This window comes from Sceloporus undulatus, chromosome 6 (genome assembly GCF_019175285.1).
Source record: "Sceloporus undulatus isolate JIND9_A2432 ecotype Alabama chromosome 6, SceUnd_v1.1, whole genome shotgun sequence".
Taxonomy (NCBI): domain Eukaryota; kingdom Metazoa; phylum Chordata; class Lepidosauria; order Squamata; family Phrynosomatidae; genus Sceloporus; species Sceloporus undulatus.
This window is the reverse complement of record NC_056527.1, coordinates 105,779,460-105,805,434: the sequence shown is the minus strand read 5'-3', so window position 1 is coordinate 105,805,434 and position 25,975 is coordinate 105,779,460. Positions and strand designations below refer to the sequence as shown.

General features: G+C 42.9%; 1 protein-coding gene across 2 annotated transcripts; it reads right to left on the bottom strand.

Annotated features, from left to right (window-relative positions):
• Positions 1-778: 778 nt before the first annotated feature.
• Positions 779-24,161, bottom strand: CYTH2 (cytohesin 2). Of its 2 annotated transcripts, XM_042474554.1 has the most exons (13): positions 24,019-24,161; positions 20,751-20,898; positions 19,748-19,814; positions 17,929-18,047; positions 17,352-17,432; positions 16,471-16,583; positions 15,209-15,357; positions 14,724-14,836; positions 8,556-8,634; positions 7,687-7,758; positions 7,424-7,578; positions 4,732-4,820; positions 779-1,185 (listed from the first exon to the last, which is right to left on the bottom strand). In XM_042474554.1, the coding sequence occupies exons 1-12, from the start codon at positions 24,035-24,037 to the stop codon at positions 4,733-4,735; spliced, it is 1,203 nt and encodes a 400-aa protein (XP_042330488.1). In that variant the 5' UTR covers positions 24,038-24,161; the 3' UTR covers positions 779-1,185; position 4,732. The 2 variants fall into 2 exon arrangements, with proteins under 2 accessions (XP_042330488.1, XP_042330489.1); XM_042474555.1 differs by having other exon boundaries at positions 779-4,820; positions 8,556-8,632; positions 14,725-14,836.
• Positions 24,162-25,975: the final 1,814 nt, after the last annotated feature.

Genomic DNA, 25,975 nt, shown 5'->3' with positions numbered 1-25,975 from the left:
CCTCCTCAATGTGACATCCATTCAAGTATTTAACGAGGGCTACCATATCACCTCTTAACTTTCTCTTCTCCAGCCTAAACATCCCCAGCTCCCTAAGTCGTTCCTCATATGGCATGGTTTCCAGACCCTTCACCATTTTAGTCGCTCTCCTTTGGACATGCTCGTTTCTACATGTCCTTTTTAAATTGTGGGACCCAGAACTGGACACAATATTCCAGGTGGGGTCTGACCAGAGCAGAATAGAGTGGCACTATTACTTCCCTTGAACTAGACACTATACTTCTATTGATGCAACCTAAAATTGCATTGGCCTTGTTAGCTGCCGCATCGCACTATTGACTCATGTTCAATTTGTGGTCTACTTGACTCCTAGATCCCTTTCACATATAGTCGTGTTCAGCCAGGTGTCACCCATCCTATATCTGTGCATTTCATTTTTCCGCCCTAAGTGCATGACCTTACATTTCTCTGTGTTGAAATTCATCATGACCTCCAGTCCATTCATCTAGCATGTGGTCCTCCTCTTTCTGCTTCCCTCCAACTTTCCTAGCATTATTGTTTTTGCCCCCCAATGAGTCCTGTTTTCTTATGATGTGTCCAAAGTAGAACAGTTTCAGTTTTGTCATCTTGGCTTCCACATCTATGCTAGCATAATTACCTCTGCACAGCTGCACCAACAAGATTCAGATCCTTGTTCCAGTGCTGGGCAACTCTTCTTTCAGTCAGCTCAGATTCCTTAAAACTAATTATAAAAATAAAGACTCCAGCAACACATAGATAAGTCCATAGTGTTTACATATCATCCAGAGATGCATACATTAAAATTTTAAATAATAATTAACATTTCTTCTTTAAAAAAAACATCATCGTCATCATCAGAAACAGATTAAAAAACAAGTAAAATGCCCTTCCTTTTCTTTCGCCTTCTGGAGCAGGTGAGGGATTTGTCAAATTTCCCCACATCCCACCCACACAATAAAAGTACACTAATCCACAATAGGGAGTAAGGAAGGGAAAGGTGTACTGTTAATATTGCTCAAGAAAACAAAAATTATCCTGAAGGCTGTAAGAAGGGATTCTTCCAATAGCCCAATTCATCCAAGTGTCAGTTGTAGATGCTTTAAAAGTATTTTTTCCAGAGCTAATTTGAGATAAGAACTTCGTCCTGACTTCCAAAAATGTGATCTAAATTTTGAAGAGAGTAGAAGTCATCTGTAGTGTTTGAGAAAAACGTTATCGGGAAAATAGCAAATGTAGGCAAAAACAGGTGTGACATTAAATAAATATTTGCATATAACATGTACATTTTAAATTAAAATTCAACTATTATCAAAATAGGAAGAGGTTATTTTAATTCTCTAGGACAAAAACACTTCTTCACTTGGAGTGACTGGAGCTTTTCTCTTAATGCAAATAGCAGTTTGGGGAGCATAATTTTTGTCAGAGCTGGAGCAGGGAGGGAAGGGATAAAAACCTCCTCACCTGTCGTCATCCAGATAATTTTCACAACAGCAGTTATTTGCTTTTGTAAATATGTATGCGCTACATGTTTGGACCTAACTTTGAGATGGAACTGGTTTAAGATCCAAAAGGAGAACTAGGCCAGTATTTGTGAAAAGGCAGTGCAGCCTACTGAGAATTAATGGAGGGAGGGGATAGAATTGGAGTATAGCATTTACAAGAATGTAATTCTAGTAGTTCAAGAAGGGCTGTTAACATCTGATGGTTTTGGGAATAGCATCTATTCAATTAGTGTTGAAAGCTGTTGGAGACAGGAGCCCTTGATAGGGTCTACTGCACCCAACAAGCTAATTTTAGGCTAAACAATCCTGCCTCCTTTCTGTTTAGTAGACAGGATAGAATACAACAAGCATGGATGTACAGTATTACAAAAGTGAAATGTATTCCAAGTCCCTTTGGCACAGTGAAATAACTTAAATGGGGAAGGGACCTGTCTAGCAGAAACATTTATAAACTGGTATCACTGAATTTTGAGAAGACAAGTTGGAGCAATAAAAATGCATGTTCTAGCCAGACAAAAATTTGCATTGACTTAATATAGACCCTTTTCATATCAGCTGTTCCCAAATATAGTAGTGTGCTCTTTCTCTCCTGCACTTATAGGCTGAAAATTAATCAATTCTAAGCTATTTACCCCTTGATGTCTACTGTCTCTTTGTTTTCCTTTTTTCTATATAGAAAGAGAATCAACTAGTAATTTTGATTAGGACAAAACCATTACCTTCTTAAATTCAGGGCAATATGTGGCACTCAGATCTTCTGGTGCTTCATGTTTAAACCAAACAAGACTTAAATTGGCTATTTAAAGATTCCCTGCAGATGAGAAATACTGATCAGATTGAAATGCACATGGACTAATACACTACCACATTCCTTTGCAGGCTCAGAAGCTTAGCCCCTTTGAAAGATCTGAGCTGCATTGCAAACCCTGCATTCTCAATGCCAGGACTAGAAAGAGTCCTGCATAGCTATTAGGATTGCCTGAAGCAAAGCAGAGGTGGAAGAGCAGAATTCAATTTAGAATTGAGAGAAATGGTGGCAAAAGAGCCCATCCAACAATGTAGAGCTATCTGGCTAAGAGGTAGGCACTCTTTTTGCTCTGGGTTAATGTACTCAGCAACCTCGCCTCCTGTGAACTACCAACACAGATTTTAATCCTAGCTGCAAGTTTCAACAGGAAGTGGAAATGTTCCAACTTTTTAACAACTAGAAGGTCTGTAGAGTAGCAAAAGACTAAACTCAGGGATTAGTTCATCTGTATGAACACTAAGCAGCAGCAGTTTTGTTTGAGGCCAATGACCAGAATTTTCAAAGACAACGCACCACAGATGGGATGGAGCTGTTTCTAATTTAAACTCCATCTAGGGAAGAAAAAAAAAACCCAGTCATCCCTGCCCCTTGCATGTACTACAGGATCAGGGACAGATCCCAATGAATGTATACCCTTTATAATGCCAGTATAATCAGATTCCTCTTTAAAGCAATGGAAACATCCTGGATTAACTCCAAAGTGAAGCTCCAGATTGCTTGACGGTAGATCTTGAGTAGAAGAAAAGGACTTCAGAGAGAAAGAGAACAAGATCAGTTTCAGAGGCAATCTTCAGCTGAATCTGCAAGGATTTTTGGGGCGGGGAAGTGTTTCAATATCTAGGAGAGGTGATAGCAGTAGAAAGTACCTGACCCTGTTTCATGACCCTGTCCCTGGATGCAAAATAACAAGAGCTGTTACTTGTGCTTCTGTGCTGGCAATTTCTGTTGGAGGAACTTAAGTAGTGTCAGTGGGTGTGTCAGCTGTCTGGGCCTTTGCTGTCCCCTGCTGGTTCCTGGCATGCTTACATCTTTGTAAAGCAAAGCCCAAGTAATTGGGGACAGCAGTTGCTTATATTAATAAGTCATGAGAACCCTGGTTACCTGGATGCACAGTGTGAATGGTTTGGCAACAGACTCTAAGGGGCATTCTATACTTTGAGGCTCACAAATGGCCAAAGGTTTCTACACGTGGCCCTTGAAGCTAGTGGGACACCACCTGCATTTCACAACATCCCAGTTGTGGATTCAGTAGGATAAGCCACACTGACTTCATCTTTCCAATGCAGTGCAATGAGAGATGCTTTGGCTTCCATTCTGTCAGCTGGTGGTTCCCTTTTAAGTGGGAGGGTGAATCCACTGGGATGTAGTCTGATCTCCATATGCACTATCCAAGATGTTGAAACCATTTTGGGAAGAGAATCTGTCAAAGCTCCAGAACATTCAGAAGAAAATTTGGCATGGATTATCTGTCCCACTCACATGGAAGCCACCAGCTTCCTGGGTTTCTATCATCTCTCTTCCTTGTTGATGCCCAGATCTCCGTAGATAAAGGAGATTATATTTTTCTGATCCCTGCACAATGTGTACACTCATGTGTACATGTGCAGACCCATACTAACATCAGATGTGGTCCTTGGAACAGAACATGTTGTGTACTCCCAAATCCCAGGAAATATTATGTGGCATAACACTTTCATGACTGTATCAACATTAGGATGGAGCTCAGGAAATAAAAAAACAGAATGAGTGTGGAAATCAAAAACTCTACAAAGCTAGCCTGCCCGAAAGATAAGCTAGCCTACTCCCTCACAACCTTGATGTAGGTATGCAGAATACTATTTTTATGTAATAGACCAGCAAAATAGGCAGTCCCATCCCTCCCTGCTACAAAATAAAATGGTTCTGTTCTGAGAGAGCTTTTCCTAGTTTCTTTTGCTGAATGAGTCAATTGGCTTCAAGATAGATTTAAAGAGGAAAAATCAAAAGATCTGATCAAACAGGAAGTGTTCACTTAATATGGCCCAAGTTTGTAGGCCACATGGTCTCAGTGGCATAACATAGAAACTTTCACCTGCATCTGCTTAGGGCCTCTTCAGAGGAGAAGCTGCACCAACCAACAAATGATGCCTGCAAATTTTGAAGACACTAGTAGGTGACAGTTCCCAAGTTCATGTCCTCAGGCATATTTCAACAGACCAAGTATAAGCTCTGGAGATGTGAAAGTGTGTACTGGCAGGTATGCCATCAAACTGGCAATGCTGTGAATGGTCCAATAATCCAAAGAGGGAAAGAGGGCCAGCTGGTTTCATGGAGCTCAACCCAGGTGGGTTTGTCAGCAGGTCCAAGAGGGAGGAGACACAGAGGGGAGGGGGGAGGTGGTAGATGCAGGAGAATCCCCACCTCATGCCTGCTCCTGCTTCTGCTTCACTGAGATTCGTTTCTTGCGGGCAGCCAGCATCTCATAGAAAGGATCCACGCTCACAGCAGCCCTGGGAGACAAGAGGAAGGTACCACAGTAAGCAAGGCTGCAGCTAGGCTGTAGGTATAATGAAACAGCCTCTCTTATGTCACACTACATTTTGCTCTCATTTTGGATCATCCACACATGGCCCTGTCCCATTTTCCTGAATGACAACATGAGCATATGACTGTGCCACCAACAAACACAACAGGACTACAGGTTCTGCAGTTTTTGGCATCCGTGTATGTGGGGAGGGGGGATCCAGAAGGGAACGTCCACAGATATGAAGGGCCAACTGTATAAGTAGAGAATGAAGGTATGGAGAATTGTGCCTTTAAAAAAAATAAAAGCACATCTGCTCTTGTTTGCAGGTAAGTCCTTTGCCATGTTTGGGAGAAAAGCCTTCAAATTCCCTTCCTGGGATAGAACCAGGATTCAATGTGATAAAAGAGGAAAGACTAACAGCATTTGGATTCCTGCATTCTTCAGTGAAGAGACAGGGGATATGCGCTCACTTCAGATGTCGGTCTGCAATCTCCATCAGCCAGCATAGCCAATGGTGAGAGAAGATAGGACTTGCTGTCCAATATCTGGAGGACCACACATTTCCCATCTCCAATCTAGTGTATGGGACTGAGCTACACTGGGTCACAAGAATAGCATAAATACATCTGCTCTAAAAAAAGAATAGAAACTTAGGGGCTATACAGACTGCCCCAAAGGGACGGTCTGCAGCCGCCCCTTTACTGGCCAGATTGGGGCCACGGCAACCTCATGCTGCTGCCCTGAATCAGCCTCTGGACAGCGCAAAAAGGAGCCACAAAAAGCAGCTCCTTTTTGTGTTTTCCTAGGGGTGCCATAGCCATGGTGGTGCGGCTTTATGATACCCTTTTGGCACTGCATTATGTAGATGCAGCACCAGTTGCGCCATGATGGCATGTACTATGTGGACCAGTGCACGCCAAAATGGCACCCTGGGGTGGAGTTAGGGGACACTGTGCCCTGACTGTGCCCACAGGCCGGCACAAAGTGCTGGTCAGTATAGGCCCTTAGTTTAGAGGGGGAAACGAGCAAGAAAGAGGCCACGTCTATGTTTGCTGAGGTCAGATCAGAAGATGTGTCATTTGTAAACTTTACATTAGACCCAGATTCTAGCACAATGAGAAAATGAAACCTCTCAGGGCAATCCGAGAAGTGGGGATTTTTCAAGAAAGGGTGAACACTTGTGACTCACTCTATGTCACTGTTTCTAAAAAGAGCAAATCCATCCCATCTAAGCCACATAGCTACATTTTCTGCCCACAATGTTGCACCACCCACCAACTAGACAGCAGAACTTTTTAATAAGGAGCTGTAACCTCTATAGTCTGTAAGCAATTCTTAAGATGCACATTTTCTTGAATTCTTGCCTGATCCAATTGATAAACTCTTGTACTTCAGTCTCTGAATGTTTTATTTTTACCCTCGCAAAATTCTTTTAATTATAAAAAAACTGTCTCTTGTCCGATTCCTGATCTGAATATCTGCTGAAGCAGATGATCTTAAATTAAGATAATGATCTTGGGAATCTCAGAGGTATAGCTCTAAGTACTACAATTTTACACCAGTTCTATTACATTAAAGTCATGCCCCTCCATCTTGCTGCTCCCCCAAATTTCTTATGGTGAAGAAATACATTTATACCGTGCCTTTCCTCCAGTAAGAAAAAGTAGTGTCTGCAGCTTTCATGGTGTAGCATGCGGCTCTCCTTCTCCCCACTTTATCCTCACAAGTGCAAAAAGTCAGGTTGAGAGAGGGCAACTAGCCCAAGGTAAGCCATTGAACTGGATCTCCCAAGCCCAGCCCTCTAACCACAATAATGAATAGATTCTCATTAAAAACTGTTGCTGACCAGAGTTCTAGATGGGACTGAAGAATCTAGAGAGCCAGTGTGATGGAGAGATTATAATGCCAGATGGGACTTGGGAGATTCAGATCCAAGGCCTTGCTGAACCATGAAATTCACTGGGTGACCCTGAGCTAGTCAATCCCAAATGGCTTGGCTTACTGCACAAGGGATAAAGTTTAAACTGGGGAGGAGGAGGAAGACACCATTTATGCTGCCTTGGCTTCACTTGAGGAAAAGCAAGCTACAAAAGTAAAATAATAAACCTGGTGTTCCAGTCCCAGGAATGTTGAATAGAGACAGTCTGATTCCCTGGAATAGTAGTGATATCTAAGGGTGTATATATACTGCAGAAATAATGTACTTTGACACCACTTTAACTGCCATTGCTCCATCCCACAGAATCCTGGGATTTGTATTTTTGTGAGGTACCAACACTCTAGCAGAGAAAGCTAAAGAACTTGTAAAACTACAAGTCCCAAGCTTCCATAGGATAAGTAGTTTCAAACTGCTTTGCTTCTCCAGTGTAGACGTGCCCTGATCCTAGCACATTTACTTCCTAGTCTGAATCCTTTGCTATTATTGGTCTTTACCCCCTAGAAACTCCAACCAGCATTACTAGCCAGCAACTCACATAGCTTAAGTCTAAAAACACCTGGGATTCACATTTGTGAACCAGTGGGCTACAGCATAAAGAAGATCTAGGTTTGGGGATGCTCAAAAAGGAACCTGAGACTTATCCTCACTTGATAGATTTGATCCACTCATCCTTCTCCTCCTGTGTAGGCGCAGAGATGCGGTAAACCATGTGGTTCCCTTCAACCACACGTCCATCAGCCTCTGTCTTGCAAGCTTTGATTAGCTGGCCTTTATTGTTGGGAATGTAGAGCTCAAAGCAGTTCTAAAAAAATGAGGGAGAAGTCTGTTACAAGATCTGACATTTGCAAGTACTTTCTAACCAAACCCCATCCATCAGATGGAAAAGTTCATGTAAGATAGCTTAACTCACTGGTTTCCGTGGGTCTTCCACTTCTCGGATACTCAGATTCTCCAAGGGAATGATTCCTCTTGGTTCCTTGTCCTATCAATGAATTTAAAAATATGAACAAAATGGAAGTGTCCCTATAGATGGGTGTAGTCAGGGGAAAAGATTATGCTCAAGAAACCCCAGATTTGAGCTCAGTGGGCCTGTTCTGAGACTTGGGGGTGAGTCTCCAACCTGAATGCATGGGACCTAACATTCCACATTGACAAAGGAATTGGCGTTCTCCAGCTCACTGGCATGAGCGCTTAATATTCATTAGTTTTAGCTCTGAGTCTTTAGCAAGTTGTTCCCAAACTTCGGTCCTCCAGGCATTTTGAACTTCAACTCCCAGAAACACTTGCCAGCCGAAGTCCAAAACATCTGGAGAACCAAAGTTTGGGAAAAACTGAGCTAGCATGTGGCTCTCCTGTGTTTGACACAATATGTGATTTATGGTCATAACAGTAAAAGCAATGGAAAGGTGGCCAGACAGGCATGGAGGTGTTGTTGGTCCCACTGACATAGATGAGGCTGAATTTAACACATATCCTACCCATGTCCTTAACAGATGTCCTTCCCATGCTCTGCCTATCCTCTGTCTATACATGTCCTGAATAAACTCCAGGTATTCTAGTTCACATGCAGGGCCCCATGCAGCCACACTATTGCAGTGTCCTTGGTCTCTGTCACAGCAGTGCAATACCAGTACTTCCATTATTCCCAAAGGTGGTTCTTCCTTCTCATTCATTACATAGCAGACCACAGGGCTGTCCTGGACTGGGCCTTTCAGGACTCTATACTGCTGATAAAGGGAGTGTAGGGTAGAAGAGAGTGGGGAGGGAAACTGTACTAACTGTAGTGTATTCAAAGTAATAGAGGCAGTTGTCAGTCAAGATGAACCAGCGTCTCTTCCACGTCTTCACTCGGCCTCCTGAAAGGAAAAGCAGGGAGATTTGTGTTCATCTTTATGTATCTTCCTTAGATTGCCAGCCTCTCCCTGTTTTACAGCAGGAAGCCATGCCTACAGATTAAGTCAATGCAATAAACACATTCAATAAAAACATAAGGAAAAAAGAGGGCCAAAAGCCCAACAACAAATGAGCAAAATGGGAGAAGACTGGAAAAGGAGAATCCCAGAGTGAGACTGCTATGATTCTGTTCAAACTAAATTGTTCAAACTAAATTAAACAAAATTGCAAATTAGGAACTCTAGGAGAAAGTTTCTACAGAACAGACAACTATGTAATCCTTTCAAGTGTGGATTTACTTAACAAATGTGGGTTATTCTGGTCTGGCGTATGAAGATGGGAATGAACGGTGGTAGGCCTCCACTAAGGCTGCATCCACACTGTAGAAATAATCCACTTTAACTACCATAGCTCAATACTACAGAATTCTGGGAACTGCAGTTTTGTGAGACAGTCTTCTCTTTCAGAGAGCTCTGGTGCCATGACAAGCACTGAGCCTTGGTAGTTAAAGTACTGTCAAATTGGATTACTTCTGCTGTGTGGATGCAGCCTAAATGAAATAACTCCATCAACTTCTGAAGTTACTTTCTGGCAGGTTTTGTTGGTCAACATGATGTATTTTTTTGCCACTAGAAAAAAAGAGAATATTGCAGTTGGAAAAAACAGAATGCATGCAATGGGCCTCTGCCTACTGATGCCCTTCTCTTTAAAGCAAGGGAGGTTCAACTCTGGAAGATTAAGGGACTGTATAATCCTTTCAGGAGGCCTGCAGACCCACCTAAAAAATTGCCTCCAAACAAAACAACGGCCTGGGGGGTATTTTCACCATGTTTTAGGTCCAGAAGAGACCTCTTTTGAAAACACAAAGTGGGAAGAAGTAACTTCTGGGCACTTAAGAGGGCTCTACTAGGCTTAAATTAGTCCAGCCCCCCCCCCCCCCAGCCAAAAACACAATAAAAATGCCTCTCATTTCCCTAGGGAGAGTATTCAGCTATTTTGAAGAATAATTTTTTGAAGATATATATTTTTACCTCGTGTATGTAGCCCACAGCCCGTGCTTTGCCCACCCACACTTTTTGTTGAAGGGTAGATTAATGGGATATGATTCAAAGTTTGCTCTGTGAACCGTTATTAGGCTTGTGGTGGTGATCTTAGGTCCACATGGATATGGAAAAGAAGGAATGCATTGGAAATTTTCAATTTTAATACAGCTGCTCATGACTTTTTCAAGTAGTAACAAGGGTACGTTCTAAGAGGAAGAGGGAAAAGAATAATGATATTTTTCTGACATAACAAATACAGGTACCACAACTGCTGTTTCTGCTTACTTTAGTTAGGTAGCTCTGGGTGTGGTCCCACTATATTTTTAGCTTGAAAATAACAGCCCTGTGCTCCTCACAACAGTGTGGGATTCTTTCTCTCTGCCATCTTTGACAACTTCAGAATCCGTATAGGAGGCAGAATTTTTTCTAGCAAAGACACCCCTCCCCATCCACTTTACAAAATTAAAGGCTAATGCTACCATTGTGGTTAGTAAGTGACTTACAAAGCAACCTATTGAAAATTGATGTTCCAAATTCAGATTTTGACTTGCATCCAAATGTCATGCCTAACATTTACTGGTTTTAGACTATATTCTACAAAGCAAGCATGTTGCTGACTTAAAAGGGGGAAAAAGATTTGCTGCTGCTTCGGTGAAGTAAGCAGCCGTTTCTGGCTTTAGGCTTTTTGTTCTCTTGCAGTAAAGGGTAAGAGGGAAGGAGAGGAGGAATTCCTGACTTCCAATGTGTCATTGGACTGAATCTGTAACCTCTCCAGGAGACAGATTTTGCTGATGCATTGGATTCTTTTGAACAAAGGCCAATCTGCAGATACAGAAAAAGGCCCTGGGGAGAAATATTGTCCACTTCAGCATGCAAACCAAGCAGAAGCTAGAGGCTTCAGATGAATCACTGCTGCAAAGCTGACTTATTCTCAGATCCTTTTGCAATGACAAGAGCCATTCCCAGTACTGTATGAGACCAGGTTAATTTATATATGTGGATAGGGCTTGTTTAAGATACTTCCTGTGTGCCCTTTGGAGAGGCTAATTTGGAAGCCTGGGATTTCATTCAGCCCCCCTCCCCAATTTCACTTTCCAACAAACATGCACTTCCCCCCACCCATTAAGATCAAGGATGGTGAAAGTGTGGCCCCTCCAGCTGCTTCTGGACTGTAACTCCCAGCATTCTTCACCATTGGCTGGAGCTAATGGGAGTTACTGACTGTATGCTCACCTCTCAGAAACCCCAAGCAGCATGGGATTCTGGGAGATGACAGGCAACAACCTGTAAAGCCTCCTTGGTTGAGAATGGTTGCTTCAGGGTAAACAGATACAAGGGAGGGGAGGGTTCATCTGCCTTTAAATAGCTATGAAGTGAGAACAGGAAATGTTGCATCTTCTTGTGTGGAAATGGGCAAAGCTATAGTGTGTATAACTCCCCCCTTAAAGAATAGACACAAAACACATCAAATCCAGCATTCTGCTGCTTCTAATAAGTGACAGCCAAATGCTTCTGGGAAAGCCCATAAGCAGGTCTTGAACTCTCCTGCTTCTACTCTGGCAATGGCATGTACTTCCTCTAAATATGGATATTCCACTTAGTTATGTCCTGTGAAACTATTTTAAAAGTATAGATAGCCCTTTCTCCTTCACACCCATTCATTCGCTCTCTCACATTTTTTTCCTCTCTTTAAAACAATTAAAAAATAGACAAACTGGATAGGAGCAATGCTGCTGCGCCTCACAACCCAATTTAGGATCGGGGCAATTCATCCATGGGCCCTGCCCAGCCAGCTGAATTTCAGAGCATCAACACATCCCCCAAATGTGATGGGACTACAACACCTATCATTTCCTACCCACATGGCCACAGGAGATGATGGGAGTTGGAGCCCCAACACATTTTTAAGGTGGGAGGGAGATAGGGAATTGGATTTTATATGTTTTGCTATGTTTTTACTTGTGGTTTGTTGTGTTTTATTTTTATTGTTCTGATGTTTGTTGTAACCTGCCTCGATCCAATACAGGGAGAGGCGGGATACTACTACTACTACTACTACTAATTATTATTATTATTATCTGGGTAAAGTCACCAGATTGAAGAAAGGGGGTACATTCAAACACATACCCCTTCCAGAGAAGAAAAGACTTCATTTCCGAATATCCATTTCCAGCAGAACGCATTCTTAACCGTCCACATTCTTGACCATCCCTCCTCCCCAAACAACAGCTCCCATTCTCTTCTGGTGAGCACCAGGTAAACCAGCTCTCAGCTGCAAAGCAAAATGCCCCCTCTGCGCACCTACCTCCTGGGTTGGGGGGCAGTATTCAGACAGTGGAACATATGTAGTCCGCGCCGTGGGATGGTGGAGGAGAGAGGGGGCAGGGCAGCAGTGGTGGGGAAAGAAGGGGCAGAGAGAGAGGTAGGGAGAGAGAGAAAGAGAGAAAGGTGGGAAACAGGGGAGTCAGGATAGAGAGAATGGGGGTGAGAAAAGAGAGAGGGAGGAAGAGAGAGAGAGAGGAAGAGAGAGAAAGGAGAACAAGTTACATCAACATAAGGTAGAAGTACATGGTCAAATCAAAAATCCTCCGACACAGACACAGGCATTTGGGAGCATTAGGACAGGGGTGAGGGGTAGGGGTGGAGGGCACAGGGAAGGAGGGTTTAAAGTCAATTGGGATGAATATAAGGGGACAGGCCCCTTAAACTTTGGCACGTCACTTGAAAACCTATCACTAATATTTTGGAGAATACTAGCAAAATCAGCTGTAGCTGCAGTGTTCCAAGTCCCAGCCCACATAGAAGCCTGGACTATGACAACAGGCCTTTGCCTTATCTGAGCTAGAGCACGAATTTGGGTTCCAGCTAACACTGCAAATATATGCTTGTATACGCCCCTTGTGTGGGAGCTAATGGCATAAGCAGCAGACCTCCTCTTACACCAGATATTGGCAGCTTGTCTACCTTAAAGTCATGCAGTAGGAGTCACACAATTCTTTCCTTTTCCTTTACTTCTGACCTGCTCTACTCTTCACCTTATCCTGATTGCCAGTTGAAGGCTTCTAATGTGCTATGGCTTGCTCCCCTGAAACCAATTACTATGTTGTCTTGGTGCCCCATCCAGCTTTGGAGGACAGGAAAGGATGTGAAAGGAAATGGCAATCGTGCTCCTTGAGAGAAGGGTGAAATGCAAGATAATGGAGACTGGCTTCCTCTTCAGAGCTACTTTATTCAGGAAGGAGTGAATTTCTGTAGCTTCTATTTCTGTCCTAATGCCATCCTCTAGCAGGTCCAAGAACTGGTGATCTTGGAACTGAGAGGAGGAGGAAAAGTAATTAAAGCAGAATGTCTACTTCATGACAGCTGACCAGATGAGATATTTTCACCCAACATCAAGTTCCTTGTGAGGCACCAGATACAAGTGACTTGAGCTGGAGTTCCTGGCAGTTAGCCTCCAACACTTTACTTCCCATGCTTGCTATCAGCACTCCATTTCCACAGCAAGCTTAGCAGACTAAGTGCTCTGCCTCAAGGGCTTGCTCAACTGCAATACCAGCTGGCCAGATCTCTGAAGTCAACTGACTGAAAGTCCAGCAGATTCCTTGCTTGGTATACAAGTCCGTGCACTGGGACTTGTATACCAAGAAGCAAGAACCCTTGCTTCTTAGGGTTGCCATAATTCTCTACCACAAACCGGGACAAAATGTAGGGCGAAATTTAGACCAAAATGCAGGACAATTGTAGGATAAAATTTAGCCCCAAATGTAGGACATTTAAGAAAAATGGAGGACCTTAAATGTCCCACAGTTTGGGCTAAATTTTATCCTACAATTGTCCTGCATTTTGGTCTAAATTTTGTCCAACATTTTGTTCCGGTTTGTGGTAGAGAATTATGGCAACCCCATTCTCACTCCAAGCAACTTTTGTCTGGTATGAGGATGCTGTCAAAGCTCTTGTGTACATGTCTCTTAACCTCTGCCTTGTCTTGACTGTGTGCCTACACTTGGTCAGAGTTGACTGTTCAGGAACCTGAAGAAACCCTGCTTCTATCTATTTCATGTCCACTTGGACCAACAGCCAACTTTCCCTGGGTTCCAGAATGCATTAAATTAAATTAAATTAAATTAAAAAATTAGAAGGGTGATCTTTGTCAAGCCAATTTACTTCTCTTTATTTCAAGGCTGGAAATGATATCATAGACTTACATGTCCCTACACCAGAGAGGGCTCAGAAACCTCAACCTTTGGAAGTCATGCAAGGGCAGCTACTGGCCATGTAAACTACACATGTCCACAAGTCTGCCAGTGTTTTCTGAGACCAGTTATACCACATGTGACCCTAGCCTCATGTGAAAGTATGCATGCCTAAAGGCTACCTGAATAGTTGGCACTGAATATGGGAATGAACGTAGCATCCGGTATCCTGAGAAGCTGCCCTTTTCTTTTGAAAAGCAGCTTTCTAGCCCTCATGAATGCTTAAGGTAGGTTTGGAAACATACCAGCAATAACTGGCTAAACGTCAGATACCAGAGGGCCTTAACATGTCTTTCAATGGCCATGAACTTTCAGTAACATCTATAACTTCTTTAGTAGATCCCTGCTTTTTAGAGGGAATGTGAAAAAATCCCAGCAGACCCTCTCATCATCTGTCACAGGAGATCCACCTCAAGGAGGAGTTGGGGGAGAGGGGAAAGGAGGGAGGATCCTGGTTTTAACCAGATCCTTGCATCCTGATGGAACAGTGGATCCCAATGGGTCATTCGTATTTGATGCTGGGGAGGGGAGGGAAGGAATACTGGGGTGGATTTCAGGAGGATCCCTTTGATCTGATGAAGAGAGAGGTCATGCTTTAAATGACACAACAGGTGGGGGGAAGAGAGGAGAGCGCAGAGACGTGCAAAGATCATGGGGTAGCGGGAGTGGTGGTGGGGTGGGGCAAGGAGAAGGGTAGCAAGGGATGGTAGGGGATAAGGCTGCAATGTTTAAGGGCAAGTGGAAGGGGGCGCTTCTCACCCAGTTTGAGGAGCCAGCCCTCGCGGTCAGGGTTAAAAAAAGTGTGTGTCAAGTCGTTCCCATCATCCTCGGGGATCTTGAAGGGCTCATTACGGATGCTGTCGTACAGGTTCTAGGGGGAGGGGAGGAAGGGGAGGAGTTACAGGCAGACCACACTCCTTTCCAAGGCAAGAAGGAAAGGAGAGTGTGGGTGCATGTATGTGTTTGGCACAGCATTGATACCACGTGGCATCAAAACACAGACAAAATAATACAGGGAAAAAGTGCTCTTAACAGTTATTTAAAATAAATACATAAAAAAGAAATCACAATTGCAGTCAGAATGTTATATCAAAACAAGAAGATGAATCTTCTTGCAAGCAGGCAGAGGATTTTTGAGATGGTGAAGATGAGCTTCAAAGGCTGCCCTCCCCACAAAATGCCAACCCAAAGGTCCATCTAGGCAGACCTAAGATCTCACGTTCCCTTCACCAGTCTCTCTCACCCGCAGCAGTTCCTCAGGTAAATCTCCTCCATCGTTGATGCCACGGTTCATGGTGATAAACCTCTCGACTGTAGGCTTATCACGGACGTTGGGGTTGTGAAGGCTAGTGTTCAGCATGATCACAGCAAAGGAGAGGACATAACAGGTATCTGGGGGAATGGGACAAAACAAACTAGCTTGATACCCATCCCAGCACATCTGTTCTGTTTCTAGTTTATGTAGCCTTGCAGATTTACCTAGCATTAGGTTCTTATCACAAGATACATTCATTATTCAAAGTAAAGCATCTGACAGAACTGATGTGAACAACTTCTCAGATTTCAGATGGTTTGAAAAATAAGCCCTAGAAGCCCCAGCCAGCATGGGTGGGATTGTGGGAGGTGAGGAAGAAAGGAAGAGTTGAGCCTAAACATCTGAAGATCAAAACTTTCCTGCTCCTGTTATACAACTTAATCCTATTACGTGTTTGTGAAAATACATTAAAGCTGTTTATTTTATGGCTTTAAAGAATTGAACAGGCGATGCTCAGAGTTTGGGATGTTAGCTTTTCAGACGGACTCATTATTCATTATTTAAAAGGGCAACTTGTTTCAGCTACTCATTATAAAAAAGTAACTTGTTTTAGTTGTTAAGAACGTAACATTTAATAACTTTTACTTACATTTTAGTTACTTTTAATTAATAAATTAATCTTTAAAATAGCAGCTACAAATATAAAAACATACCAAAAAAATCAAGCCAAGGGGAACATTTAAGGAGTAGCAAATAAATGTTACTTATTATTGTACCTTGTTACTTTGTCTAGGACCAGCAGCTGAAAGGCCCTCCCTCCTTCCCCACTGCCATTCCTGTGACCTCTGAGGGAGAGAAGAGGCAGGTACAGCTGTACTATGCATTGGATTCAACAACTAATGAGAGGCTCTCCCTCCATCTCAACTGCCATTGCTTGGTCCTCTGAATGGGAGAAGAGGCAGTATCTGCTGGACTTAATCTCACCCCTCACTGCTGTCCCCTTTTCTTTGTGTGTTATCTTATTTAGATTTTAAGCCTGAGGGCATGGAAATATCAAATTAATTTGCAAGCCACTCTGGGGGACTATTTTGGCGAAGAGCAGGGTAAAGCTATTCTCTCTCTCTCTCTCTGAAAGTCATTTTTTTTAAAGTCACATGTTAGAGGGGACATTCTTGCTTTACTGAATACTTTTCAGGTCTGCTTGCTCTTGTGGTAAGGGTAACTCTGCCCTTTCCTAGAGTATGCAATACCTGTGGACTGAAAGACCCCTGGGTTGCACAGACAATATCGCTGGGCAAAGGCCTCCATCATACGGTCAATCTTCTGAGCTTCCCCTGGCAATCGGAAACTCCACAGGAACTGCCTGGAAAAAGAATGAAAAAACTCATGAACAAATAAATACCATAACAGAGAACTGCCCTGAATTGGCTATTCCACAAATATCGCATCTGTTCTTTCTCTCTATCAGTAATGCTGCAGTTAGGCAAATTAGTCATATTTAGACATGCCAGATTTTATTTCTGAGGCAGATGTTGAATGTAATGATTTTCTAGCCCTTTCCAGCTCTACATCTTTGCTATTAAAAACATATCCTGATGAGTCTCTCCTGGCTTCTTCCTTCAGTTGAAGTTTGATGTACATAATTGATGGGGAAGTTTTGGCCCTCTGGGTACGTGGGACTTCAACTCCTAGAATTGTAATCCAAAACATTTGGCAGGCAAAAGTTCCCTGTCCTTATTGTACAGAAGAAAGCCTCAGTACAGTCACATATATATTAAAGCATGGGTATGGTTCAACATGGGACAAATTGATGCTGGTACACCAGAAACAAGACAGTCTCACTTCAGAAGAATGTATGGGACCAAAGACTGAAGTATATGCTTTTCCTTTCTTGATATTTATGGGTATCATCAGTTTTTCCACTGTTTGTACCACATAGCACACTTCACAGATGTCTGTCTCATTTAAGAATCAAACAGAAGAGAGCTAAAAGCATCCAATTCTGGCTGAAGAAAAGGCCACCTTTCCAGTGACATCTTCTCTTTTGATACAGGCTGGAGCTGAAAAGCCTTGAGACTTTCCCTAGCTGGCAGAGCTGCACTAGCACAGGACTGAGGAGCTTCAGACTTACCTGAGTGCTTGCACAAGGTTGAGATCAGTAAATTCATGCAAATCGACAAAAGCATGGAGCACAGCAATATTAAAATCCTCCCTGAAAAAAGTGTGGAGAATTCACATTAAGCCTCTCCTTTTTACCATGACTGCTTTCATCTCAATCTATTACAGTTGGCCTTTCTTATACATGGATTCAAGCATCCATGGTTTGAAAATGTTCAGAAAAAGTATAAATTTCAAATGTCAAACCTTGATTTTCCATTTTTATAAAGAACACCATTTTGCTATGTCATTATATTTAATGAGACTTGAGCATCCACAGATTTTGTTATCCACAGGGGATCTTGGAACCAAACCCCAGTGTATAACAAGGGTGCATTGTACAAGGCCACAATCCCATCCTTTCCATTTTAAACCCCCCATCTCATTTGCAAAGGCCCCAAACTCATTTCTATATACACTTTACTGGGTGAACTTAAGTTCAGATCCCCATGTTCTAAAAAGCTCCAATTTTCCTGTAACAGACCTGTACATTACAACCGCCCCAATCTTTTTGGATGTTTCATGTGTTTTGCATTCCCATCCCTTCTTACCGCTCTCCTAAGTAGTCTCCAATGGCTGTCTTGTTGAGTCCTTCTCCTTTATAGAGGAAACGGGCAATGTCTTCAGGAGTGGAGCGCAGCAGCTCATTTTCCACCAGGAACTGGATTCCCTGTAGAACATAACAGAGAAGGTGAGAATCATGGGACCCAGGCATCTGAGCACAAACCTGTTCCCACCCCATCCAAATCTTTTATCTTAGAAACCTTAGGAGTCTTGGCTGCTTGGTCTTCACTAGCAGAATTCTGACCTGACTCCGCTGGCAGAAAATCCAGGATGCCAGGTAGCTCATGTTCCACCAGAACAGGTTTGTCCAGGTTGAGCACCCCTAATTTGAAAATTCAAAACCCTCCAAAGCAGAATCCCCCCCCATCCATCTGTTTTCACCTTTGAAGCAGAGGTGGCACTCTTGCTTATTTGTTTCTCAGATTCTCAGGCTCTCTGCAGCCTTGTGCTATATACTGTATATACTCGACTACAAATTGAACTCATGTATAAATTGAAGGCAGATTCTGGGGCCAAAATTATGGATTTTGATACGACCCATGGATAAAATGAAAGATAAAACCAACTGGGAAATAACAAAGGATTTAAAGGATAAAGCAAAGGAAAACAATGCCAAAGAACTTCCAAAATTCCAGCAGGCATAACTGTTTGTGCTCACAGTAAAGGTTGATGAGAATAAAAGGTGTGTGTGTGCGCGCGCTTTCAAGACAGATTACATTCTTGCCTTGTTTCCTTTATAATATAAGAATTAAGGTACAGTACTTACAGTGACCTGTGGATAAGTCAACTCAGGGGTGAAAGAGACAGCCCCGATGGGGTGGTTTGGAGCCTCCCCAATTAAGGCTGAATTGGGGTTGCGGCAAACAGACATGTGGCCTCAATCCAGCCAGCTTCCACCCAAACAGGAGCGGGAGGAAAAAACCCACTCTTATTTGGGGTAGAGAAAAGCCGCCCCTTTGCCTTTGGAGTCAGCTTTCCACTAGCTCCGGGGTATGTGGCATCTAAACGCCAAGCCCCTAAGTTGACCGGATGTCGCCCAGTGTGTAATCACCAGTGTGACTTCTGGGCAACTTGGGGACATGGTGCATGTACATGCCATGCTCCCAACCCAGCTTGAAGCCAGCTGAAGCTGCCAGTCTGTTCTCGCCCTCAGTTGTATTGCATCAATTTTTTCACTAAAGTTTCTAAACATATACATGAGTATATACAGCAAGCAACAAATGAATGAGACACAAAGATGGAGAGAAAAGCAAGGCTACAGGAGATGAACGAGCAGAAGTGACTCTGCTGCTTCAAAGACAGAAGGGGGCAACTCATGGCAAAAGGACACGAGGCTGGAGATAGACATGAAACTGGACACAGACAAGTAGGAATGTAGCAGCTGCTGTTGCTTTGTAGGTGGAAGTGGGTGGTTAGTGACAGGAAGACCTAAGGCTGGAGAGAAACCTGAGTCTGTAGAGAGACGAATGGACAGCTTTGCAATGCTGCTTTGAAGACAGAACCGAGTGGCTAGTGGCAAAAAGATGTGAGGCTGGAGAGAGACTGGGAATGTGTGAAATGGCAGGAATTCAAGCATAGCGATCATCACGAATCAATGCCTCCAACCATTTCACAGATCCTTGCGTCTCTCTCCAGCCTCCTAAATACAGTACAGGTATGCACTATGCTACTTACATACTCCACAACCCCAAAATATACCAGCTCAACAATTCTAGTCCCAAGAATTTTGGATAAAGGTTAATCAACCTATACTAGTTTTCCACAAAATCTTAACAAATGATTGCATCAACCCCAGGACCTACTTACCTTTTTGGGATCCATGTTAAATTTCTTGCGACCCATCCCCATCTTTCGGTTCCTCTGAAGAGTTTTACTGTTCAAAACAAGGAAGTATATCTATTAACTCTTTGATGCTTCACAAAAGAGAGTGCAAGTATCATCCTTCCGAGGTCGCTAAAATGAGTACCCAGACTGTTGGGGGCAAATTAGCTTACTTGCTAATTAGCTTACTTGCTGTTCACCGCTATGATCTTTGGAATAGCGGTATATAAATAAAACAAATCAATTAATTAATTAATTAGTTCTTTCATACTTTCCACACACTTGTTTTTTTGGCGGTGAGTTGGTGGTGGTGGTGTCTGGAACTGCCCACTTGTGTTCTGGCATGGTACAATCAGTTCCACGACTGGACCACGTCCCCCCCCCCCAGCATTCAGATAAGGTAATTAGAAAGGATATTCTGAAATTATGAAAATGATTGAGATGATAAAAACATTGTTGCCTATTTTATTTACTTAAAACTATTTATATCTGAAGATTTCAAAGTAGTGTGATAGAGATGTGAAGCCCAGAAAAAAAAAATGGAAAAATTGGAGGGAAAACCCATTTCCCCCGCCTCTTTTGATCCCCCGCCCCCAAATTTAAAAAATTGGAAAAAGGAAGAAAATCAATCATGGAATGTTTTATTTTAACACGATGACTAAAATCTTTAAGACAAGGTATTCACATATTCTCCAAATTAAGGTGCAGTTATTGTGGCAAGAGAAGAAAAAGGTTTCACTTTTGTTTTTGCTTGTGGATGGGTCTGTTTGGTTCTGTTCATCCTGGACAGTGCTTGCCTCCAAGAGTGATCAACAAGCAGAAATCAAAGCCTAATGAGGCCCACCATCTTTTATTTTCCCGAAAACATTGCTTTTTTTTGTCTAAGACTATGGTGCAGCCACAATCTAGAAGAAATAACTCCTGATGTAAAGAATCTCTAGCCTAGAGTCAAGGTGTAGCCAACTGAAGACAAAAGGAAGCCCCTCACCTTCCCTCATTGGCTTCCAGCCCCTCCACCTCGTTCATGGCTTCACTCAGCTCATCTCGTAGCCGCTGGATTTCCACCAGGAGCTCTTGCTTACGCCGACGGATGTTCTCCAACTCGACCCTCTCTTCCGTCGTCAGGTCTGGAGGCACTGCATTAGCAAGAGGAAAGAGGATTGGAAACTGTAATCTTCTAGGTATTTAGTTCACTCCTGGTGATGGCAGCATTGGAAAACACAGACTAGAAAGGGGGTTGGGGGTGGAATCAAAAGAATCCCTCTCTTCTGGTAAAGGCCCTATCTTTCCCCAAAAGCCCCATGGAAAAGAGGAGATTAGATGACCTCTTTGTACCTTTAATAGCTGTAAAGAAGCTCAGCAGAGGCAGCCTCTCAGCTGCTAAAATACTCTCTACAGAACAATTCAAGGCATGGGTGTACAAAAGATAACGGAAGCTCATGAGACCTTGATGTTTCCAAATGTTTCAGCCTTCGGTTGCCATCAGCCCTACCCAGCATGGCCAAGGGTAACAGAGTATAGGAACTACAGTATAAAACATTTGCATGGCAAATTGTCCCCCAACCCTGAGAGACAGCAATGTCCATAAACCCAACAAAAACTGTTCCATTTTTCATGACCAGCCAGCACTTTATTAATATTCTAGCAGTACCTTATACTTTATGACTAGAACTGGTTGAGTTTGTGGTCCTCCAGATTCTATTGGACTGCAAGTCTCAGCAGACTTAGCCAGTGGTGAGGAATGCTTGAAGCTGCAGGCCAGCAACACTTGCAGGCCTGGTTGCATGATTCCCACTTGCTTTAGAAGGACAGAGAAAAGGACATACTGTACCAAGATACAGACTATGGAACAGGAAGGAAGAGTGAAAGAAAAGGAGGAAATGGGGGAAGGGGATATGTATAAATATGTAAAGCAGATTCTTTGTTGCAGGCCGACATTGACTACTACATTAAATGATTAGTGTGATGGTTTAGATTATTGGTATCTAAAATATTATTTAATAATACTAATATTATTTAGTGTTAACACTTAGTACTATTGATTACTGAATTCATGAAATTTTACATTTCTAATATTAATTCATCTATTTCAAAATATTTATTTGCTTCTTCAGGATGTGTTTTCTCTCTGACATATACACAAAAGGAAGAAAACAAAGAACAAGATAAATAGTATAGATCGTATACAGAAATGCACACAACACATGAGAAAAGAGCATGACAAAGTAGTATAGTAATGGGGGGGGGGAGCATTGTCCTGGAAAGGAGTTTGCAGGGTACAGCATAAAATGGGCAGAATTTCTCCTCAATGAACATTATGAACTCCAATTTTGTGGATGCTTACTTAAAAATAAAAGCCCATTCAATTCAGCGGGACCCACCACCCAAGACCATAATGCCTAACTATGAACCTAATAAGACCCATACTTTAATTACCAGTTTTGTGCTCACAATAAACACATCTTTATTCAATGAAGGCTGGAGTGATGGGGATGCTAACATGCACTAGTTCATTCAGGTGTTTAGGTCCATACAGAGGTAGTCATTTGAGATTTATTGCAACATGTGTGTAGTACAAGACACTGCGCTGTGAGCCTCTCCCAGACTTCCATCTTTGATATATGGATAGCAAACTCAGTGGTTGTAAAGTAGTAAATTGCAAACAGTATGCCTGTGAACACAAATGAACTGAGATTACAAGGTCCTGCATATCCAAATTGCCTATTAGTGAAGGGGTTGTCCATTGCCTGATCTGGAACTCCAGATTTTACATCATTTCTAACCAGCCTTTGGGTGGGTGGGTGTACTGTATCCCTACACTGACTGTGACAATTCAACCAGTACATTGATGTGTGAGAATAATCTGTCCTCAGAGGAGTGTCGGCTGGGGTTTGGACGAGGACATCCAAGACTCAGGTTTCCAGATAGCCCTGAAAGCTGACCTCAATTCAATGTCTCTCAGCCCAGCCTACATCACTCAAGGAGATGGGGAAAGAATCACGTATAACACCCCGAGAGCATGGTTGAAAAGAAGGTGAAACACAAAGCACTCCTTCACCTGGGATAGCTTGCTTCCAACCAGAACAGTGTTTTGTACACACACTGGGATATTGTAGCACCCTTCAGGCTAACTGAAAGTAAGGTGCTAGCATGAGCTTTCATAGGCAGTTTACAGCGGTCTCAAACTGGATTATTTCTGCAGTGCGTTTTGGCCCAATGTTAACTATCCGTAGTAGTATTTTTATTTAAATTTGTATTGATAGTGTTGGTGTTTTAGTTAAGGCAAGGGATAAGGAGATATATAATTTTTTAAGTTGTGTACATGTCTGTATCTGTTTGTGTATCTTCTGGTAACCTGACTTGATCCTTTTGGAAAGGCAGGATATAAATAAATCTATTATTATTATTATTTTAATTATGCCCATAGTAGAGTTGCCAGAGTGAAAACTTGAGAGGGCTCCTGTGTTTTCAATGAAGAAAGAATATCAGCAGGTGTTGCTTATTACCCAATTGTGTGATAAAGCAACACACAGCTGCTGAAGTGCCATCTTTTATACCCATTAAAAGTATAGAAGCCCTCAGCAGTTTTCAGTCTGCTCCTTTTCACCCAAAATGAAAACATAAATTATGTAAAACAGTGATTTATTGACATTTATTATTATTATGACAATGTGCTCCATGAATAAAATACAGCTCTGAGGGAGGAAATGTGTCTCTAGCACACCCACAGTCCCCCCTCCTTCGGAATCGGAATGGTACAGTCCCCCATTTAAATTGTAACGGGTTTCCTCACGACTCCCTTCCTCCGCCCAATCCCCCCCACCCTAAAAATTGGTACGGCCCAGAACCCTTGGTTCCTGTCAGGTTCGGTTTCAACGGCCTCGTCCATTTTGACAAGATAGGGGAGACTGCTGTAGTACAACCCAGCCTCCTCTCCCCTACACTGTGAATGGCACAGACTTAAAATAAGACCCGCCCGATAAATATAATTAATATGGGTCACGTCAGAAGCCCGTCGTTAAGATTTCATATAATCATCATTTCCCCCTTTCGTACAATGGGACAATCCAGCGACATGTTTCCCCCCGTGTTTCGTTTGGTTCATCCCAGCCCCACCCCTCTTTGTAAGGGATCGGCCCCGCCCCCTTCTCCTCCCGTTAAGAATGGCTCAGTCCTCCCAGCCTATTTTTCCATTGTAGGTAATGGGTGGGTCTCAATATTATTGCCCCCCACCCCAGATTAATGGGAGGACCTACCATAGATACCGTCCTCCATGGTGACCAGAGCGTCCCCACAGAGGGAAAAGCCAAGCTCCCCACTGTCTCCTTGTCTTTCCTTTCTTCGAGATTTCGACGGCTGCGCCTTCCTCCCTCAGCCACCTGGCCTTACACTAGAAGGAACGTCCCGCCCCCCACGAACAGCGTAGCCAATAGGAAGGAAAGAACTCTTTAGCCCGCCCTTGACGGCCTGGCGAGGGAACCAATAGAAACAAGGAGGATGTTCCCATATTACGACGTACGCCCATCGCAACCAATAGGCATCTCCGTGGTATTATTGACAGGGGAGTCGTCCAATTACATTTTCTACAAGAGCCCAACTGATCTTCTTCATGGATATAAGGCTTTCAGTGGCCCCACCCCTTTGAACATAGAGATAGGAAAACTATAGCGTGCTAATTAGATTTCCTGGGGGGGAAAAGAAAGGAGTGTATCCGCACTGTAGAAATAACGCAGTTTGACATCGCTTTAAAATGTTGTAGTGACATCCTATGGAATCCTGGGATTTGTAGTTTTGTGAGATATTTAGCCTTCTATGTCAGATCGCTCTGGTGTCACCAGGAACTACAAATCCCAGGATTCTGTAGCATTTTATTATTTTCTTTTATTATTATATTTATATTGTTCATTATACTTATATTTGTATTATTTGTTTATTTATTTTAGGATGGAGCCATATCAAAGACAACATATAAGCAAAAGGGAAGAGAGGAATCCATGTTTTTTTCTTTCTTTCTAATTCCATACTGGAGAAATAACCCGGTTTGGTACCGCTTTAACTCTTTGCCTGGCTCAAGGCTCCGCTCTGGGCCCCACAACAAACTCCAACTCCCAGAATTCCATAGCAAAGAGTCAGACAAAGAGTTAAAGCGGTACCAAACCGGGTTATTTCTCCAGTATGGATGCAGCCTCTTATGCCTTTCCCATTCAGGACTATTACAGGGTGACCACAAAGGAAGACAAGCCACTGCAAAATGGAGGACAGTCAAGAAAAGCGGAGGACATAACCAAAGAAAAGCCATTAAAAAACCACTCATAGCAATGTAATGCTTCTCTCAGTCAGGCTCAAAAGGGAGGACATTTTGGACCTGGACAGAAGGCTGAAATGTAGGGCATCTCCTGGAAAAGGAGGGCATTTGGGCTACCCCCATATTGCAAGAAGGGAGAGACAACCTGGCGTAGTGGTTTGAGTGACTGGTACACAGGATTCAAATCCCAGCTCGGCCATTGGGTGATCCTGGGCAAGTCACACTCTCTCAGCCTCAGAGGAGGGCAAGCCCCCTCTGAAGAATCTTGCCAAGAAAAGCCCATTATAGGGTCGCCATAAGTATGAAACGACTTGACAGCAGATTATTTCACCTTGCCGAAGACTGAACTCTGCCAGCTGAATTCATTTCTTCTCCCCTAGCTCAGTCCCTTCCTCTTTAGAAGAATGAATACACTTGTCCCTCCACATTCGCTGGGGTTAGGGGCACAGGACCCCCATGAATGTGGAAAAACTGCAAATAACAAAAACACTATGTTTTTACCTGAGAGAACACCTCTCTAGGAATATCTAGGTCCTCCAGTGCAACTCTGTGGTCAACATCTGCCCAGATATTGACCATAGAACTGCACTGGAGGAGCTACAAATGCCTAGCGAAGTGTTCTCTGCAGGAATCTCTAGTCTAGGTCCTTCCATGCGACTTGATTTGCGCTGAAGGGCCTAAGTATTCCTAGAGAGAACAAGTTAAAAAAATCTGTGAATAATCAAATTTGCAAAAGTCAAAGCCGCAAATGTGGAGGGATGAGTATGCTTTCCCCCCCTTTCATTAGTCTCAAAGGTGCTACAATATCTCTCTACACATTGTTTTTCTTTGAGATTAAAGATATAGTGGAAAAACCACATTTTTTCCAACAATTTATTATTGATAAATCAAAATGAGCTTTTGTCTCT